The 23,065-nt window shown below is 29.3% G+C and overlaps 1 protein-coding gene across 1 annotated transcript; it reads right to left on the reverse strand.

Moving 5' to 3' along the window:
• Positions 1-32: 32 nt before the first annotated feature.
• On the reverse strand, positions 33-22,741 carry LOC107432625 (gibberellin 20 oxidase 1-D). Its single transcript, XM_060812909.1, is given in 7 exon segments — positions 33-311; positions 505-826; positions 2,559-3,080; positions 20,256-20,299; positions 20,480-20,611; positions 22,141-22,212; positions 22,571-22,741. Coding segments are annotated over 7 exon segments (1,542 nt in total).
• Between the last annotated feature and the right edge of the window lie 324 nt (positions 22,742-23,065).

Below are 23,065 nucleotides of genomic sequence, written 5' to 3' on the forward strand. Positions count from 1 at the left end.
TAATAGTAATAATAATATGATAGTAATAGCTTTTATAGAACCCGTTTCATTTGACTTTGTCCATTAATCCAGTCTCTGACAGCAGTCAAGGTTGTCATATCTGCCCTGTAATGTTTTTGGGTAAATTCAAGCAAAGTAGGCCAAGTGAAATCCGGGTACAATCTTGGATTTTGGGTATTGACCAAACTTCTTGGTGGAGTTACAACCTTCTCCTTGTTTGGACACAGAAAGAAAGCAAGAGATTTTCTCACACTGGTGTTGTTCACCACTGCTCTATGCAAGCAACTCTTGAATATCCCATTCGAAAGAGCCTACAAAAATCAACACCAACTTTCATTACTTTCATGTTGCAACAACCTTACCATCAAAGCCATTTTCTTTTAGTTCAAAGCTGTAATTCGACATATGGATTTTTTTGTCAGGACATATAGAAAATTTGGAATAAATTTTATAATGAAACAAACATCCTAGCTAGAAAGCTTTTAATGAGTACCGTTCACTTACCATGAAAGTGTCACCAATGTTGACAACAAAAGAATTATGCAGAGGAGTTATGGAGTGCCACATATCGTCTACAAGTACTTGAAGGCCGCCAACTTGATCCTGATGAAGGATTGTTAAGGAAGTTGGATCACAATGAGGCCCAGTACCTAGTGTTTCATCTGGTTTTTGGCATTTTGGGTAGTAATTCAATCTCGTTATTGAATCGTTTCCTTAGTAGAATTCTCTGAAATACTCTTTTCCAACTCCAAGACTCACTCCAAATATCTCCATGATTTGAAGAGCGTGATTGTTCATGGCATGACAGTATTCCTGGTAGACCTTCCTGAGAAAAAAATATAAAATTAACCATGTTATATAACAAAATTTATTTTTCTAGGCATATTGTGGACCAAATTATGCTTGGCGTCAGTATCCTGTTATCAATAATAGTATGTAGATGCACTGTATATATAATAATAATCATTTCTTGGTGTTTAATATATTATGTTACCTGACTAACATCAAGTTAAATGTAATCTACAGACGGATGTTCTATCTGGTGACTAGTGGGAGCACTTATTTTTTAATAAGTACAAATCATATTTATTTTTATAAAAAAAAAAAAAAATTGTTTTAGACAACAAATAGTGCCCTCTATAAAAATATAAAATAAATAAACGTAACCCTCTTAATTTTGCTCTTTCAAAAAACGATGTATTAGATTGTTTTTATTTATACAACATTTTCCTTTAGGTAGTGTAATTAATTCATTTAAATAGCTCGTTTATATGGAAAATATGTAAAGTTATTTTCTAAAGTTTCTCAAACTAAATCTTTCTTCCTAATATAGTTATAATTATGTCTCCATTTTGGTAAAACCACTTTTTTAGTGTAGTAATTTATTATCTAATTATTTATTTTAATTCTTCCATTTCAAGTTTGGCTTCAAGTTGTACCAAACAAATCATAATTTAAAGTTTTAAATTTTAAAGTCGTTTTTTTATGAAATTTTTAAGTATTATTATTAATTTAATATGATAATTAAATTTATTTGACACAATTATAAATTAATATATATATATATATATAAGAGTTATTGCAAATATATATATATAGATATAAGTGAATATTATATCTCAATGGTGGCCCTCTTGAACATACTAGGATGTTCTCCATTTTAATGGAAATGAAGGATCTTAAGTTAGATAAATAATATGATGCTCAATATCTTTTTTGTTTTTAATAAATTTGATTATTTATTTGCCTAAAATAAAATTTATCATCATTAATAATTTGAATAGTTTATAGACATAAATCATATAATTGATAATTTCTATATTTACGATTTATTTCTTTGATGCTCTTGGTTAATATTAAATATAAATATTTTCTAAATAAGTACTAAGCACAAAATAAAAATTATTTTTATACATATAGATAAATTTAAAATAAATATATATATATATATATATATATATGTATGCCATAAAAAAATGTAAATCAAAATCTTTTTTAGGTGGACTAAAACAAAATCCTTAAAAATAAGACATTTTTTTAAATATTGAATATTGATAAATCATAAACATTTTGTTATGGTACTCTATATTCTTTCGATTAAAATAGCTAGCATTTATATATTAGTTATAACAATATATGATTTTTTTTTAAAAAAGACAACAATATTATTGATTTGGCTCTTTATTAAAAAAAATAATTTTTAAAATAACATAGAAGAAAACAAATGTGATTTAAAGTTATTAAAAGTTTAAATGAACTGTTTTCCTTCTAACAAAATAATTAGATCCTCTAATTATATGGAAATGAAGGAACTCCTTGTCCTTACTAAAAGAAAAATTACCAGATCCACCATTGAAATAATCCATGGAATATTTCATCCTGGATTATATATAATCAAACGACAATCGGCAATATAAACTGTCCGGTAGAATATATTCATATTGTATACATATACATGCATATGTGTATATATATATATATATGTGTGTGTGTGTGTGTGTGTGTATATATATATATATATATATATGTAGATAGAGGAAAATTAATGAGTTACTTACACAAATTGTCTGAAATCTTCACCCAGTACGCTGACAATGTAATCGTCAACAATGTTTGAGGCCTGCTCATCAGAGCAGTATCGGAAAGAAAGTGTCTCTTTCCATGGAAGTTTGGAGGTGAACCTCCCAGTGAAGCTACTAGCATATCCACAATGCTCACCAATCTTCCTTTGAGCCTTTTGCTTCTCTGAAAGCTTCATACCGAAGAACAAGTCCATGTACTTGTGAGTTTTCTCAATAAGCTGGGGATCGACTCCATGGTTGACAACATGAAAGAAACCATGTTTCCTGCATGCCTCATTGACCAACCGAGATGCATTTGAGATTGCCAAGCTGTCTCCACTGAGAAAGCCCTTCAAGTCGATTGGTGGAACTTCAAGTTCTGGTGCATCGGAGCTTGGCTTTTCGTGGTCCGGCCAAATGAACTGCGAGGGAATGTTGGATTCGTTTTGAAGAACCGATGAGTCAAAAACCAGACCCTTGTCTTCTTTTTCATTCGATGGCTTGAGAGGCTCAATTGGACTGTTTACAATTATTATTATTATTATTATTATTATTATTATTATTATTCTTTGTGTGTGTTTTGGAAGAGCAAAGTGTTTGATATATATATATATATATATATCCATCCTTGGTAGAGAGAGGGAGAGAGAAAAGTATGTTTGGATACGAGGAAAAATAGGAAGAAAATCGGTTATGGAGTTTGGAAGTTTGACAGAACACTGACAATTAATAAAGCCCGTAAAAATAATTTAGGTACTCATTAGTTTTTGTACGTTTAGAATTTATGCAGAAAAAGTAATTTTGGTACATTCATTAGTGTTTGTATTTTTAGAATTTAAATACATGTTTGGTAATATATTCAAAAATATTTATGAGAATGAAAATGATAAAATTATATTTGGTAATGTTAAATATGTTATATATTTATATGGTAGAAAATACAATTTTGGTCCATTCATTAGTGCTTGTATTTTTAGAATTTAAATACATGTTTGATAATATAGTCAAAAATATTTATGAGATTGAAAAAGATAAAATTATATTTGATAAATTTTAAATATGATATAAAAAAATATTTGTTCTTGAAAGTGGTAATCATTATCTATATTTGTATCTTATATATGTTAAATATTATATATATCTATATAAAATAAATATTTTTTATTTAAGATAATAAATATTATGTATATTCTTTTATATATTTGTTTCCAAAGTTTTTCATATTTATGTAAAATAGCTTTGGAATGTTTTTTAATGTCGACAATGTTTATAATACCATTTTTATAAATAAATTCTGGAAATCAGAACGGTAAATCAGATCTCATATTTTTATAATTTACAAAATGAACAAAAATCCTCTCCATCTGTATAGTAATGAAATATCTCAAATTGATTTATGCATTTTATGCCACGTCATATGATATTTAGTCAATGATTAGAATTAAATCCATTCATTTTACTAAAAGAAAACAGTTCTCTAAGCTTCTAATATCTTTAAATGACATTAACTTCCTTCTACATTAATTTAGAAATCATTATTTTTTTTCTTTAAAAAAAAAATAAAACTCGTTTGATTCAAAAAAAAAAAAAAAAAAAAGAATATAAACTAATTCACAAAACTTAGTATTTTTTTTTTTTTTAAAGAAACAAAGTAGCGAAAAGATTTTGATTTACAGTTTTTGTTGGCTCATTAGATTAAAACTTATATATATATATATATGTGTGTGTGTGTGTGTGTGTGTATAAATATATATATATATATATATATTTATACTTATATTTAAATTTACACGTATATATATATATATATATATTTATTAAATTTATTCATATATATAGAAATAATTTTGTGTTAGTATTTATTTAGAAAATAGTTATATTTAATATAATTGTGAGTTTTAAAGCAATAAGTCACAAATATAGAAACTATCAACTATATTACTTATTTTCTCAAATCATTCAAATTATTAATGATGATAAATTTTACTTTAGTCAAGTAAAATATTCCAATAGCTCAAATTTGTTTAAATCATATAGCATTATATTATTTATTTAATTTGAAATCTTTTATTTTCATAAAAATGGAGAGGATCCTAGTTTAGGGGTGTAAATGACTCTAATCAAGTTGAATATTAGCATTCTCAAGCTATGTTCGTTTGATTTTAGTAGTGGTCAAGCTTACAGAATTATTAAATTACTTGTTCAAGCTTGATTTGGTTCGTTCATGAAATGCTTAAACTTAATTGGGCTTAGCTTGTTACATTATAACAATTTTATCATTAATAGTTAGTAAATTTTAATTATTTTATTATAAAATTAATTTAATTTTTAAAAATATATAAATTTAAAATGTATGAAATATTGTTTATACATTATAAATGCTCAATATGTTTAAATTTATAATATAATTTTTATATAAATACATATAAATAATAAATTTGAGCTAGTCATGAGCTACTAATGAGTTTAATTTATCTCTGAAAATCGATTCATGAGCTTTATTTCTTATTCGTGCTTGGTTCATTTTCTTTATGAGTCGTGTTTGATCTCAAGCCGATTGTGAGTTGCTCATGCCTATTTACAGCTTTATTCTAATCCTTTGAAGGAATGTCTATTAATATATTAAAAAATATTCCATGAGAATAAAAATGGAAAAATCTTAAATATGATATATATTGATTTGGAAAAAACAAACTTTATTCTTAAAAGTAATAAACATTATTCACATTTCTATATATTATTTGTTAAATATAGTACATATATGTACAAAATAAATATTTTAAATTTAAAATGATAAATATTATCTATTCCCATTAATATTTTTGCTTTAAAAATTTTCCAGATACATGTAAAACCACTTTGACAATGTTTTCACTACTAGAATCGCGTTGATAAATGATGCAATAAATGCGTCGCACAAAATAAATAACGACGTATCGTACGGTGTCGCCTAATATCCTGTCGCTAAATTTATAAGACAATAAGCGACGCAGTATGAGAGTCGCCTATCTTTGAGTTTTTAGCGACGCATATTGACTTTTAGCGACGCATTAATAGAATCGCCTATTTAGCGACGCACTAATAAAGTGAATATTTAGAAACGCATTAATAGAGTCGCCTATTTAGCGACGCATTAGTAGAATTGCCTATTTAGCGACGCATTAATAGAGACACCCATTAAACGATGCATCGACACTTTTAGCGACGCATTATTTGTTAATGCGTCACTCCTTCTTTTTTAAAAAAAAAAAAATTTTAAATTTTGTGAAAAGTAATTAAAATAGTAAAAATATAAAAATAATTAAAATACAAAAAAACGTAAACTAGCTTCATCCAAAATAAATAGAATACAAAAATTTTAAATAAATATTTTTGCATATTCATTGAGATGGAAGTTGACATTCTCTTGTTGACGATATTACATCCTCATATGCATATGGAAACATTAAAAAAGTTATTAGAACTTATGTAAAATAAATAAAATATTAATCATTATTAAATTTGTAATTTAGTAAATGAAAATTTAAAGAATATTACCATTATTCTTAAGATTTGACGATGCACATTTCTCCTCTCACAGTCATTACAAACATAGTCACTCTCACATTCATCCTCATTATCATTTTCATCGATACTTGGCAACTATATAACGAATGGATTGTGAGCCATCTTTGTATCTCCAAGAACATCTTCTTCAACAAAAGTACGATGTTGTGGTGAAGTTAACACAATAGACCATCATGAATCAAGTTGACCTTCAACATAAAATACTTGTTGAACTTAGCAAAATAATGTCAAGCAATATCACAAACATAATTTCTACAAAAGCAAGATTAATAAAACCCAATGAACCTAAGCTGCAGTTAAAATGAAAAAAAAAACAACCCACCTCATGTCAAGAAAAAAGAAACTCACCTAAATGATGGAGACAAAGAAAGAAGAAAACCAAAAAATCACGAGGGCGACACAGAGAAATCCAGCTTCTCGGCCGACGACAACGTAGGCAAATGAAAAATGAAACCTGAAATATCTCATTTTTCAAGTCTCTCTTAGATTGCTTCCAAATCTAATATCAATTAGGTAGTGTACTTGATGTAGTTTTAAAACAGAAAAAATGGATTCAAAGGAGCGAGTAAAAATTTTAAAACGCGCCAAAAATTTTCAAAGAATGGCAAGAACGTGCCTTTTCTCCCAATTGCATTTTTTTCTTTGATTAATTTTTTATTTTTCAACTACAAATAAAAACTGAAAATATTTTTTAAAAATGCGAAGCAAAATATCGAAGATTGCTGTTTATTTTTTTGTTTTTCAAGTACACCTTTATTCTTTATAAAATTTGCATGTATTTCAAAATTTTTGTCTTTTTTAATTGAGAGAACAGGCGACGTATTCTCTTCAAGAAGGGTGGCTTGTTCTTAAATTTTGGGATCAAGTGACGTATTATGGTCAAAAAGCGTCACCTATTTCATGTTTTTATAATTTCTTTATAATCTTTAAATAATTTTTTAATTGTTCATCTACAAATATATTTATGTAACAATCCAATTAACATAAATTCCATTGATTTAAAAATAGAAAATAGTTTTGTCAATGCTTTTCTTAGTTATACATATATGTGTATAGACGAGGCACAAAATATCTCAAGACCTAATTTGAGATAGGGTACCGAATATAGAATTATAATTCAACAAGCATTTATTGACCAATTTATCTAGATAAGTATGTTAAATGACTTAACTTTCATGTGTTTGTGGTCATTGATAGTTTACTTGCTTTTAAAAATTGAAAGTCTATTAAATTGCTTTTTTTTTTAAAAAAAAATAAAAAATAATTGAAGGAACAGGCGACGCAATTCAATTAAAACACGTCGCCTATTCCATTTTGTTTTTTTAATCTTTAATTAGTTTTGTTGATTGGTCATCTACAAATTAAAAAAAAAAAAGAAAGCATATTTGCAAAACTAAAAAATTACTAAAAGTAACTTTCAAATTGAAAAAAAAGTTAAAAATTGATTAGGTGAAACGGCGACGCAATTGTTTACAAATGCATCGCCTTTTAGTCTATTTAGCGACTCTTTCTTAAAAGACTGCGTCGCCTAAAACTATACTAGCTAGTACTTGTTCTATTATTACAACAAGAACTAGCTAGTATAGGAGGTCCTAGGTTCAGTTGATGTTATGACCCTATTTTGATTTTTTTTTTAAATGTTTAAGCAAAAAAATTGAAAAAAAAAAAAAAAGCCGACGCATTTGTCGCAAAATGCATCGCTTGTTCATCTATTTGGCGACGCATTATTAAAATAATGCATCGCCTAACACTATATTAGCTAGTTTTGTTGTATTAGTACATATAAGTTATTTGGCTTGGTGGTGTGGGGATTTCTTGAGAGTGTAGGAGGTCCTGGGTTCAATTCTTGTTATGGCCCTATTTTGATTTTATTTATTTTTAAATGTTCAAAAAAAATTGAAAAAAACAAGAACAGGCGATGCATTTGTTGAAGAATGCATCGCCTAACATTATATTAACCATGTTTTGCTGTATTAGTACATATAAGTCATTTGGTCTGGTGGTGTGGTGATTTCTTGAGAGTGTAGGAGGTTTTGGGTTCAATTCTTGATATGGCCCTATTTTGATTTTATTTTTTTAAATGTTTAAACAAAAAAATTGAAAAAAGAAAAAGAACAGGTGACGCATTTGTTGAATAATGCGTCGCTTGTTCATCTATTTGGCGATGCATTCTTAACATAATGCGTCGCCTAACAGTATATTAACCAGTTTTTGCTGTATCAATACATATAAGTTATTTGGATTGGTGGTTTGGTGATTTCTTGAGAGTGTAGGATGTCTTGGATTCAATTCTTTTTATGGCCCTATTTTGATTTTATTTTTTTAAATGTTGAATAAAAAAATTGAAAAAAAAAAAAGAATAGGCGACGCATTTGTTGAATAATGCGTCGCCTGTTCATCTATTTGGCGACGCATTCTTAACATAATGCGTCACCTAACACTATAGTAACTAGTTTTTGCTGTATCAGTACATATATGGCATTTGGCCTGGTGGTGTGGTAATTTTTTGAGAGTTTAGGAGATCCTGGGTTCAATTCTTGTTATGGCTCTATTTTGATTTTATTTATTTTTAAATGTTTAAACAAAAAAATTGAAAAAAAAAAAAAAAGGCGATGCATTTTTTGAAGAATGCATCGCCTGTTCATCTATTTGGCGACGCATTCTTTAAATAATTCGTCGCCTAACACTATATTAACCAGTTTTTGTTGCATTAGTATATACAAGTCATTTGACTTGGTGGTGTGGTGATTTCTTGAGAGTGTAAGAGGTTTTGGGTTCAATTCTTGTTATGGTCCTATTTTGATTTTACTAAAAAAAAAAAAAATGAAGAGGGTACAGGCGACGCACAAGCGTCTTAACTATATATATATATATATAAAATAAAAAAAACCTCAGTTTTGGTGCACTAATATTTTTATTAATTGTTATTATTAAAATAAAATTAGATTGATTAAAAGATCTAAAAAAAAAATGTGAAGAGAGAAGAGGCGACGCATAATCATACTGGTGCGTCGCCTGTTACACATATAACAAAAAAAGAAAAAAAAAAACAACATCAGTTATGTTGCTCTAATATTTTTATAGGTTATTTGTTGTTGAATTAAAATTAGATTAATTAAAAGAACTAAAAAAAAAGGGGAGGAGAGAACAGACGACGCACAATCTATATAGTACGTCGTATATTTATTGAATTTTTACTGACGCATTAACCTCAAAGTCGTGGTTTTGTTTTTTCAGACGTGTTTGTTTCGTAGTGTCGCTAAGTGAGTGTCGCTAGATATCAATTTTCGCGTAGTGTTCTTATACTTATCCATATTTTAGAAAATGTTTCCAACTTTTTTTTTCCAGATTTTATATTTAAAAAATAGATGTCAAATGCATTTTTTTTGTATGTTTTAATTTGCAAAAGGAAGAACTGTTTTGCAAAACAATACCTAATAGACCATAAATTTATTCATATTTTAGAGAATATTTTCAACTTTTTTCAAATTTTAAATTCCAAATAAAGTTATCTAAGGTATTATTTTCTAGTTTTCAATTTGTAAAATGAAAAATCATTTTGTAGCCAGAGTTTTAATTAGGGAGGTTGGTAAAACAAATATTATTGGCCTTCGGCTATTATGCAACTCAAGGAAGCAGAATTAAAGAGTTTATTGCACACAATTTTTTGTGCCAATATCTGTGAACTTGCCACTAATACAATATCTTTACTAAATGCATTTTGTTTACAACTAACGAGCATATAGTGAGTATGTTAGAAAGAATTTGGTTATATATGCTAAATGCAGAGTCCTACTGATAGTAGACAATTTTGGTTATATATACCGTGTGTATTGTAACTTTTATGTTTGGTTCTAATTTGAGATTAAACTACTTTTAGCTTTCTCTTTGTAGCTAGATTTGATCATATTACATTAGAAAAAAAGTTAGCTACTTGGTTATGTTTAGAACATTAAATTGAGTTTATTTAATGAACTTGAGCTTCTTTCTGCTCAATTTCTATTTTTTTTATCCTAATTTTTTAAAGTTATAATTTTAATTACTTCTCCTGATGAACATTCATATGATAATGATCACCAATCATGTCAAGATCCGTCCAAAATTCTTTATCGGAATCCTAAACAAGCCTTGATCCCAGAAAAATCTTATCGAACCCTGCAATGGAAAAACCCTAAAGGTTGGACTTACCACAAAATCCCCTGTACATAAAACATGCTTCTAAATACACCACCTTATTCCTCCCACCTAACTACAATTTAATTCCACAAATTTGTAGTACTTCAAATAAATAACATGAAATCAGTGCATAAGTAATTAAGTAATACATCTAACATAGTATTCAGAGCATTAATAAAATTCTAAGTGTGATAGTTACTACAAACAGAAACATAGTAGAAAGAAATATAACAAGATAAGAAATGAAGAAAAGAAGACTTCTCGGATTTCCAAGAACGATCAAGCCATCGAGCTCACCCTGATCGACAATATCTACCACCTGAGCCCAAGGGAATGAAGTTTAAAAATATGAGATACTAATCATCTCAGTAAGTGACCCAATCTACTACACAAGGAGTATAATATAATAATATAGTAATAAATAACAATAAAATGAACTTGATTAATTAATAATAAATAAGTGGTTTAGTAATGATAATTAAAAATAATTTTTCTCTCAAAACCCTCACAGTCACTCAGTTGGAAATGTTCCATTTTTAAAACATTTTCACAAAATCAGATATTTTATGCCCCAAGATTTAGAAAATAATTAGTTAAATAATTTACAAGTAAAACACAACAAGCTAAGAATCCAAAGTTATAATGGAAATAATAATAGAAATGAAAATAAACTTTTATAACAATTACTAAAAGATTAATAACATATCATAAACGAATAATACAAAAAATATCAATGAAACTCATATTAAGACAATTCAAGGAATAATTAAATAATTAGAATAAATCAATTAATTGAATAATTAAGTAAAGGAATAATTAAATCAAATTAAAACATCCAATTAAAATAAATGTTAAGAATAAAATAAAATATAATATAATATAATATAATATAACTTATTTCAAAATACCAAAACAATTTGAATAATAAATTCATAACAACATTTTCATAAGAATTTTGTAAAACTTTAAATTTAAATAAATAATAAAACACTGTTAAGTACATTTTTTTTTAAAATAAGATTTAAAAATATTTCATATTTGAAAATCATGTTGTGAAAACCATTTGATGCACCAACTATATACCAGTAGCGCTGACGGTATCCAGCGTTCCAAGCATCATCAGACAGGGAGGTTAAAGAGAGAACCCGACATACCATCGCATGGTGTCCCACCTTGTCGCTGCAAATAGACGTCCCGGCCATGGAGGGGCAGCCTACCTTCGATTCGATGGCAACCATAAGAGAACTCCATAATTCACCTGCACGCTAATCATACCCACCTGCGCGCTAACCACATCCACCTGCGTACTAATCATATCCATATATAGAGAACACCAGTATGTGTATGGTACATCTAAAGATCATAAAATTAATATACTTTTCCAAATCTCTAAAATTCATAAATACTACCGGGCTTATTTTATCCATTTAAACCCATAATTTTCCGCAATTCCCTTTTAAATCATCTCCACAATCTATCACTTTAAAATCCAACAATTTCCAATCCATCAACTCTCAATTCCATCAATTCAAATATACAAATTTTCAAACACATAATAAATCCATCTATGAAATTAACAATAATTTAAAATAAATATTCATTCAATTCCTCAAAATCTAATATATGAAAAATTGCATTTAAAATCGCATAAAATTCCACAATGCATAAATTTATATAAATACATTTTTATTAAACATAGATAAATTCACAATTAAACTCAACGACAATTCAATTAAAATTAAATTCACAATTTCTTTAAAATTGAATTTCATAAAAATAAAATTTCCATAATTTATCAAAATCAAAATATACTTTAATGTGCATATACATTTCAATTTATTCAAATATTGGCATCAAAATTAGATTCTCAATTTATCTAATATTTAGCATACAATAAAAACATTCAATTATTAAAATATCACAAAATAAATATAATTCAACACCCGAAAATAATATTGAAGGTGGGTCCCTCACCTCGAGCACGCGTATCAGTCAAGATCCTCCATAGGATCAGTCTTACGACCCACACGTGCTCCTAAAATATCAATATTGAACAGATAAAATAAACTAATATTTTATTCAGATAAATAATACACGGTACCCGGGAGAGCGAATGTCAGGAGCCGTACAGAATTCCTTCCCGGGAACCCTAGACAAGCCCTGATCCCAGGAAAACCCTACCGGACCCTCCAACGGAAAATCCGGCAGAGCCTCCCCTAAGGGATGGACTAATCACAATTTTACCTGCACTGAAAACACACTTCTATAAACATCCCCTTATTCCTCCCACAATGCTACAAAATGATTCCACAAATTTCAGCACTTCAAAATAAAACAGCAACTCAGTGCATAACGAATAACTACACGTCCAATACAGTATACAGAGCATTATACAATTAAATGTGGAATTGATAAAATGACAGATAAAAAGCAATGCAAGATAGAGAGGAAAAAGGGAAGAAATACTTCTTGGACTTCGGCAACGAACTGAGACGTCGGGCTCGCCCCGGACAATCAACGTCTCCAACCTGGACCTAGGGGAACGGAATTTAAGAGTGTGAGATGCTAATCATCTCAGTGAGTGACCCTATCTACTGTACACCTTTAATATTAATAATATAAAAATAAAGGAATTTAATTAACCAGTACCGAACAATTAAATAAATAAGCAATTGAAGTAATACTTTCTCTCAAAACCCTGTTGGAAATGTTCCCCTTTTAAAACATTTTCACAAAACCCGGTATTCATACTTCCCGAAAACCAATGAACCAAATAATTTAATAAACAACAAATAAATAAATAAATAAATAAATAAATAAATACCCTAATATAAATAAATTGCAATAAATTATAATAATTAATTTTGTACCATTTGGGGTTTGAAACTTTATTTGAAAATTACACCTGACGCACCACACCATATACCAATGATGCCCTCCGATACCCAGCGTCCTGAGCACCGACTGGCGGGGAGGTTAAAGAGAGAAACCTGCAACGGCACTTCGGCGTCCCGACAGTACCGCTGCTAAAACCATCTCCCGGCTAAGGGAGGGGCGGTTGTGGCCAATATCAAACTTGCCTGCCCAGTCCAATGGCAACCACGGGAGAAATAATAACCGCGCGCTAAACCACATAATAACCGCGTGCTACCACGTATCCATACACCATACACCAGAACACCAATACTGTATGAGTGCGTCTAAAAATAAACATTAATAACCAACCGTACCGTTTTCCAAAATTACCATGGGAAATATACCAAATTTTTACAAAATACCATCCCACATATTTTTATATAACAACCCGGTACGAAACAGCGATAACAACAAACCACAATTTTCTCGAAATACGAGATGCAACCATAAAAATACCGCGGGCATAATTTATAAAACTTAACCAAATATTTTCGTAAAATATTTAACCTAGTTATGTCTGAAAAATATTACTTAAAACCACGTACAATTAATACCGAAACATACTTTGCTCATGCATAATAAATAAATTAAACCACAATAAAACCACAATTAAATCACACCACATGAGCATAATTTAAATACCAATTTAAATACCAATTAAACATAATTAATTGCCCAAAATAATTTTTGAAGGTGGGTCACTCACCTGGAGCACGCAATTAAACCATGATCCACCATGGGATCAATTCCACGACTCACCGGTACTCCTAGAACAAAATTCACAGACAGTCAAATAAATTAATATTTTAATCGGGTAAATAATGCCTGGTACCGGGGGGTCAAACACAAACTTTAACCAAAATAGGTGAATGATATACCGAATCGAAGCTCGTGGAACGAGGATTACCAATCCGGTCTCCATCAACCCCAATTCCGCCGGAGGTGGCCGGAATTTGGCCGGAAAGCTTCGGCCGGTTTTCAATTCCTCGTATCTCGCAAACCGCTTCGAATTTTTGAGATTGGAGGCCATTTTTGAACTTAGAGGACCCAAAATAGGGGGAGAGGAGGTTTAATTCGGACTGGGCTAGCCGGAATACGGCGAAATCGCCGGAAAAAGTTAACCGGCTGCCGCGACTTCGCCGGCCCGATCTGGGCGCGTCGCCGGCCGACCGGCAGCCAAATTTGGCTGGTGAGCTCACCGGCGTGTGGGCTTGGACGGTGGCCGGCCCGTGTAGCATTCCGGCGACTGAAATCCGGCCAAACGCCGGTCAAACAGAGAGAGGGTGAGAGAGTCAAAGGAGAGAGAAAGAGAGAAAGGGCTTGCTGCGTGTTTTTGTCTCTCGGCTCGAGGAAGAAGAAGGAAAGGAAAAGAAAGAAAAAAGAAAAAAAGAAAGAAAAAGGTGTTTTCCCACGTGGGGAAAAGAAAAGAAAAAGAAAAAGAAAAAGAAAAGAAAAAGGAAAAGAAAAAGAAATAAAATAAAAATAATTAAATAATATTAATAATAATATTATTATTTAAAATAATAATAAAAATAATTTGATATTACACATGGTTGACATGTGGCTTCTCAACATGGTGACACATGGTCATCTTCATTAAGTCACACGTGGCACATCGTTACGCATGTAAAAATAATATTAAAATAATACGGTATTTGAAAAACTCTACAGGTTCATAACTTTCAAACCACATGTCCAAATCAGACATGCCACTAGTCTACGGACTCGTATCGACGCGCACTTCACAACCATGCATGAGTCAACGCTCAACCTTGCATGAATAAAAAGTCAACTCCGGCACCCCTTGGACAGTATGGACCTCAACTTGTTTTGCTCAAAACTTTCAAACCGTAGCTCCGTTTTCAACGTGCTACCAGTCTACGAACGCGTGCCAATGTGTACTTCGTAACGGTACCTCAGTCAACCTAGAATTCCAACCGGGTCAAAAAGTCAACTTTTGACCCCTTCGGTCAACGGTCAACAGTCAACCTCGGTCAACGTGCAAAAATTCCGACATGGTTCGGGACGGGGTGTTACAGCGAACACAAACGACAACCAAAATTTACAAATGATATACCAAATCAAAGCTGGTGAAGCGATGATTACGTACCTGGTCTTACTTTACGGAGATTGGACCTATGGTGGCCGAAATCTTGTTGGAAAGCTCTCAGGTTTTGGGCCCTCAATTTTCGCAATCCATTTAGAATTGGGAAAAAAAGACACCGGATTTGAGTTCAGGAGGTCGAAATTAGTAGGATGAGATGGACGGTGTGACTGGAAACTCGTCGAAAATCGGTTTCCTGATGAGCCGTTGTGGTCACCAGAAACTGTCACTGCCGACGGCGAATCTGGTGGCCACTGGCCGTGATTTTTGGAGGAAAAGTAGATTGAAGAATGGGTGAACTAATGGGATTGGCGATGAGGCAAACAGAGGCTAGATTGGGAAGAAATCTACCTGGGAAGGTTTCGGGGCTGCCGCTAGAAAATGCCTTGATTCGGTGGTCGGCTGGCTGTGGGATTTGGTGGGTTGTCCGGAAATGGAAGGGGCAAGGTGTGTTCAAGCATGTGTGAGGAAGAAGGGGCTGGAGGACGGTGAACGGAGAGTGGCCGTGGGTGGTGGCTTTTGTCTCTCTCCTCTCTTTCTCCTTCCCACTCTCTCTCTCTTTTCACACTGCTCACACACGGGTTTGAGCTAATAAGAAGCCATCCAGTGGGTGCCACTGTGCACTCATGGGACTGGATGAGAGCTTGACACGTGGCACACATTTTACACACCAATAAAATAATATAAAATAATGCGGTATTCGAAGAATTTTGCAAGTCCATAACTTTTTAACCAGATGTCCAAATTAGGCGCGTAGCTAGTCTATAGACTCGTCTCAATGAGTACTTGACATACACACAAAAGTCAAACCAAAATCTTACAAGATTAAAAAGTCAAACTTGGCACTCTCAGACAATTTGGACCACCATTTGTCTTGCTTGTAACTTTCAAAAGGTAGCTCCATTTTTTATGTGCTATTAGTCTACGAACTCGGATCGATGTGTACTCCGCAATGATGTCTTGGTCAATGAAAAATTCCACCTGAAACAAAAAGTCAAAATTTGACCCTTTTCAATCAACAACGGTCAAACCCGGTCAACCTCGATCAACGTGAAGAAAATTCCAATGTACTTTGGGACAGGGTGTTACAAATAATAAATTTTTAAATCCTAAATTCAACTAGACTAGATTGGAAGATAAAATCCAAAACCACATAAAACAAAACAAAACAAAAAAACAAACACATACACATACACAATTATGCTTATAACTATCTCATGCTTTTAGGCTATTTTTTAGTATGATAGGGAGAAAATATGTATATATATATATATCAATTCTCTTATCTGGGAATCCTAGACAAATTTTTATCCAAGGTAAAGTGTAATCAAATTTGGTTACTCGTTGCTTCGGACGGAAATTCATCTAGGATTTCCCAATCCAAAGAATGATCCTATATGTATATATATATATATATATATGAGGTATAATTACCCATAACTTGCCAATTCTTATCAATACTTGAATTTACCCAATTAAAAACCAAGGTAATTTGTCAAATATGTTGGTACACGGGAAGCTTCCCATTATTTATTATTGGGTATGGTGTAAAAAAGGTAAAGAAAGTATTTTTAAAAAATTACCTTTTTTTTTTTCCTGAAAATTTTTGTCACTCAAATATAAAATTTAATTAATTATAATCCAATCAAATATTAATGTATTATATAAACAACATTCCACAAATAAAGTTTTAAATTTGAATATATGTATATTTTAAAAATTCCAAATATAACTTATGAATTTTTTGGCACACCATATTTAGAGTATGATAATCATTGATCTCATCTACAAATTCATCCACAAAGTACATAGAAGCTTGTCCTTTTTGAAAAAAATGTATATCAAAATTCGTACAAATATGTACAAATAAGATTGTCATTTAACATCTAAAAGGATTATGGATGAAGCATACTTTTGACCCGAAGCACAATTTGATGAGCTTTTTAGTCTTGCTACATGATTCTTGGCACTTAGCATTATCTTTGTCAACAATCTCTCCAATTATATCTGCATCAAAATTTTAAAAAAAGTTGTCAGTTATAGAAGCAGAAATATTGCATAATCAACTTTACAGTTACCAAACAATTCATTTTCATTAAGTTTAGCCTCACCTAAAATATCAATAAACAATTTAACAATAAAATTTGATGTCAAAAAACTTTCACCCATAACATCTATAATATTAGTCTTTCGCATAACATCAGTATCAATCTTAATTTTTTTTCTTTTTTTGGGGCTTTCCCTTTGTTGTATTTTTTAGGTTTTTCCCACTATTTACCTTGGATAAAACATGATTTTGAATTTCAATGTGATTTTTTAATTCAATTTTTGACTTTTGAATTTTAATTTTGAAATTTATATTTCAAAATATAAATTTCAAATACATTTATCTCTCCATTAAAATATAAATTTCAAATATATCTTAGCTTTCCATACAAAAGATTTTATTTGATTAGAAAAAAAATTGATTTAAATGGGATAATTGTATTACCTTGAATCTCTTTCAGTATCTAATCTTTTTTTTTTAAAAGAAAAATTAGGGATCTTTCTTTATATAATATATATATATATATATATATATATATTTTAAAATGTTCTTATCACAAACAATCATATTCATTATGTTGTACTGCTCATTGCTTTTGTTTACAATTATTTGTATCATATATAGAATATTTTATTTTTTAGATATTAGTCAAATCCGTACATAAATATGTATATCTATAATTAATAAAAATCATATCTTGAAATATTTTTTGAAAAATCTTCAATTTTTTATATATTAAATATAAGATATTATAAAATTTAATATTGAATATTAAATATTCAAAGTATAGATAATTATCAAATTTTCAATTTAAATTTACATTTGATATATTAAATTTAATAGTTATCATTCTAGATTGAGTTTCTCCATTATCAATATTCAAGAATATAATAATATAATAATATAATTTTAAAAATAATTAAATGGTAGGATAACTATTTAATAATATTATCATTATTGTTAAGGAAATGAAATTAGCACATGATAGTTATGAAGATCCGAGATTGAATCAAGATCGCAAAAGTCAATTTAGTCATATTTACAAATCAAACTGATGGTCAATATATGATATAATTTTCGTTACATTGTACAGCTCATTATTTTCATCTACACTTATTTTTATTATGTATAGAATATCTTACCTTTTAGATATTAGTCAAACCTGTGCATAAATATGTATATCTATAATTAATAAAAATCATATCTTGACATATTTTTTTGAAAAATTTTAATTCTCTTTTATGTCAAATATTAAATATTATATAATTTAATATTGAATATTAAATATTAAAATTATAGATAATTATCAATTTTTCAAATATATTATAATTATAAATAATTATTAATTTTTCAAATTAACTTTACATTTAATATAATAAATTTAATAAATATCATTGTAACTGGAGTTTATCCATTTTTTATATTTGAAAAATATAATAATATAATCATTAAAATAATTAAATGGTAGAATAATTATTTAATAATATTATCATTTTTAAGAAAATAAAATTAGCATATAATAGCAATCAAGATCAGAGATTCAATCAAAACTACAAAAATCAACTCAATTATAATTATAAATCAAATTGATGGTTATTAATCTTATATAATTTTTATTTACATTGTATAGCTCATTGGTTTATTTACAATTATTTGCACGATGTATAGAATATCTTATCTGGTAGTATATATATATATATATATATATGTATATTTATGATTAATAAAAATCATCCCGCTTGACATATTTTCCTGAAAAATCTTTAATTTTTTATATTAAATATTAAATAATTTTATATTGAATATTAAATATTAAAATTATAGATGATTTAAATTTAAATTTAATAATTAACATTCTAGCTCTTTTATATTAAATATTAGATAATATTTAATATCAAAATTATAGATAATTATCACTTTTTCAATTTAAATTTCTTTGCTTAATTTTCAATAATATTATCTACTATTAATTATCTAGATTAGAACTTGACATATTTTTTAAAAATTATAATAATATTTAATATATTAAATGATTATGGATAATTATCAATTTTTCAATTTAAATTTTTTTGTCCTATTCTAGTATTATTATCGACTATTAAATATTAAATATTAAAACTTGACATATTTTTAAAAAAAAATATATATATATAATAGTTAATTTAAACTATTCACCATTGATTGTCACTTAGCAAAATTATCCAACTTTAATATATTAATAAAGTTTTGGAAGGAAAATGATTCACCATTGATTGCCATTTGCAAAAAAAATTGCTAGACTATTCTATTTTAGGTCACATTTGATATATAGAATGTTTGTTCATGATAAAATAGAAATATTTATTTATAGGAATTAAAAGCGGGCAGATGAATAGATATTTCTATTGATATATTTAGTATTTATCTTGAATAAAGTTTAATGTTTAATCTTTATAAATATTTCCTTAAAAATATCAAATTTGGTAAAAATTAATTAAATATTTATTTTTAATTTAGGATAATTAATCTCGATTTAATTATATTTTAAATATGGTAAAAATAATTATTCTTCAAATGAAAGAACAACAATTCTGAAATTCTTTAAAGGAATAGTTATTACTTGAAATGAAGGGAATAAATATTCTTATAGAATAGATTCTCCTGAAATTTAAAATATACCCAACATAGTAATAGTCAATCTTATGGAACAACTATTTTATTCTTACATCTAAACCGAACCAAACCAAACATATCTTTAATATATTAATAAGATGTCAAAAATGGTCCCATTGGTAATTATTACAACTAGTAACAAATAAAAATATTATTTTTCGTTACCTCAATATTGAATACAAGGTCTAATTTCATAAGCACCCTCTGATGTTAATATAATATCACATTCTACCTTGTGGTTTGAAAAGTATCATAAACAAACTGCATAGCGAAGATCTGTTGAACTTAACAGCAGAGGGTTATAATAGTCAAAAGACTTACATAAAGTGATGTAAGGGAATCTGAACCCTTGGGCAATATGCCTTGGCATCCTTGAAAGATTCTTCCGTCCAAAACCACTCAAACAGTACAAACTTAGGCATTATAAAACAAATGGCGATCACCATTCTGTCCTACCAGCATCAGACCCCCACCTTTGTCTCCGAGCAAGACCACCAACTCATATTGCTCTCCACCAATCCTCACCACTCTCATCTTCGAATAGCACCATGAATCCAAGGCAGCTTGCCACCAACCTAGATCTATCACCTGTAAGTGCTAATACACAAATTAAATCAAATTAATAAATTAATTAACAATAGTAGCACTATATTCTCAAGATCAACATACATACATGCATTGTACGTATTAGATAAGAGATTAGATAGATTTACTAATCTTTAAATGCATCCGTTGAATTTTTATGAATATTAACCACAAAACAAAAGTCAAAAACTTAGGAACAGTATCTAATGGATACATTCCTCTCTAACATTACTCCCTCAAGTTTTCACCAAATAGGCATCATAGATGCCTTAATTCCTAATGTATTTATCGTATGTATCGTACTAATTAATTGATCACTTAATCTTTAATTTTTATATATATATATATATGCAAAATAATTAATGATAATAATAATATTAAATATAGTAATATAATAATAATAAATAGGGTATAAGCCAAGTAAGCTTTAGAGAGAATAAGTCATTCGATCCAATAGGCCAATTGATGTATTACAGAGAGTATTTGCCTAAAGACCCTGTTGCAAAAGTCAGTAAACAAACCAGTCGCACTACTGACATGAACAAACCCTATAAGTGAATTACATGATTATGGCTAGTTTACATAAAATATCTAACATCACCATCCATCCCCACTACCCTCATCTTCGAGCATGCTATAAATCATGGTGATGCAACTTCTTGAGTCCACCGTCCACTAACCTTCAACCTCTAATTTGAAGAAGCCTTCGCTATTTCACTAGCTCATTATGGTTAAGGTAAGAAAATGTTGTTGTTCTTCTTGTTGTTTTGGGAGTTTGCAACTTCTGATTTCAACTCCACCTTTTGTACATACATTGTTATTGGAGTCATCATGAACTCAAACAAAAGTATCTTTTTCACTAGTCAATTAATTTGTAAGGAATGGATACTGGAAATGAGTTTAAGCTTAAATTTACAAATCAATAAATAAAGTATTATTTGGTAACATGTTGGTTTTTAGTTTTAATTTTTTTTTTCTCTACCCATTTACATGTAACTTACTTATGCCAAGTTTTATTTAGTAATAGTTAAAATTTATTACACATCTAAGTTAATTATAAAGTTAAGGAAGAAAAAAAAACATGAATAAAAAATTAAAAACAACTTAAAATTGTGTAAGCTTTTCTTTTTTCTTTTTTTCTTTTCTTCAAGTTTATAATGTCTAACAAACTATACTTACTATTAGCTAGCACTTGGCATAAGCAAAATTACACATAATTATGTAGATAAATAAAATAGTAGGAAAAAAATAAATGTTCACTATATATGTTATCAAACAAAACCTAAATCTTCATCTTTAGTTACATCTTTTATGAGAGATTTGGATTAAACTTCCATTCAGATAATTTAATCAAAGAATAAATTCAAGAGAATATGAAGCAGTCAAATGTCTGAGTGTTTTGTGGAAAACATTAACATTGGGAATCAAAAAAACTAAGGTCATTAGTTTTGCTGAAACTAGTATATGATTGTTCAAAATTTGATGACTTTGATTAAAAAAAGAAAGCTTTCTGTCCTTTGACTATGTGTAACCATGAGACCACTCATCTTGTGAAGTTCATCATTAAGTCTTCCTTTGAGCATAACCTTCTCCATAGCTTTGTCCTTCATAGTGCAAAACAAAGAGTCAAAGTTAATAACAACATTATTATCAACATAAAATTTTTTTTGTGATTTGAGGAACTAGCACAATATTTTTGAGGAACAAGGGATAACAACCAATTTTAATACCAATGTTCAAATATATGAGATTCTCAGCCCTTTACGAATTCCAACAAATAGTTTATTTTGCTTGTGTATTCACCATTGCAGGGAAGCATCCATCAATCTATGGCCACATAATTGATTGCTCCATTGTCTATGTACCAGTCAAAATCAAGAACTGTAGATGGTGATGTTGCTATAGCTGATGTCATTAGTTGTTTGTATGGAGGCTAATAGTTTTGGTTGAATCAAATATAACATTGAACCACAATGTGTCCAACACTTCCACACATTTGACATATGAGTTTTCCGTTTTTGTTTCTTCCTCTTCCTCATCCATTATGTCCTCTTCCATAATTGTTGTTGTTGTTGTTGTAGTTTTGCTAATTCTTTCCTCCTCTGTTGTTGGAGTATGAAAACTTTCTACCATTTGGTTGATAGGCAATAATAGTAATTTAAGATGAGAAAAGATTAAACCCTTGTTTCCTTCTGTTGCTATATATGGTATTACACACAATGGGATCATATTCTTGACTAAAGCCATTCAACACGTACATGATGAGATCCGGCTTTGATATTACTTGATTGAAAGTGGCCAAGTTGTTAGCTGTATTTTTCATTTTGAGGAGGTATTCATTGCAATTCAATTCGAAGTTGGAGGATTCTTGTTTTGAACTGAGATGTACATAACTAGGAAACACACCCACAAAGCTCCAACGAGATCAATTGTCCTAGCCAACTAAGAATAAATTGG

This window comes from Ziziphus jujuba, chromosome 11, assembly GCF_031755915.1.
Source record: "Ziziphus jujuba cultivar Dongzao chromosome 11, ASM3175591v1".
Classification (NCBI taxonomy): Eukaryota; Viridiplantae; Streptophyta; class Magnoliopsida; order Rosales; family Rhamnaceae; genus Ziziphus; species Ziziphus jujuba.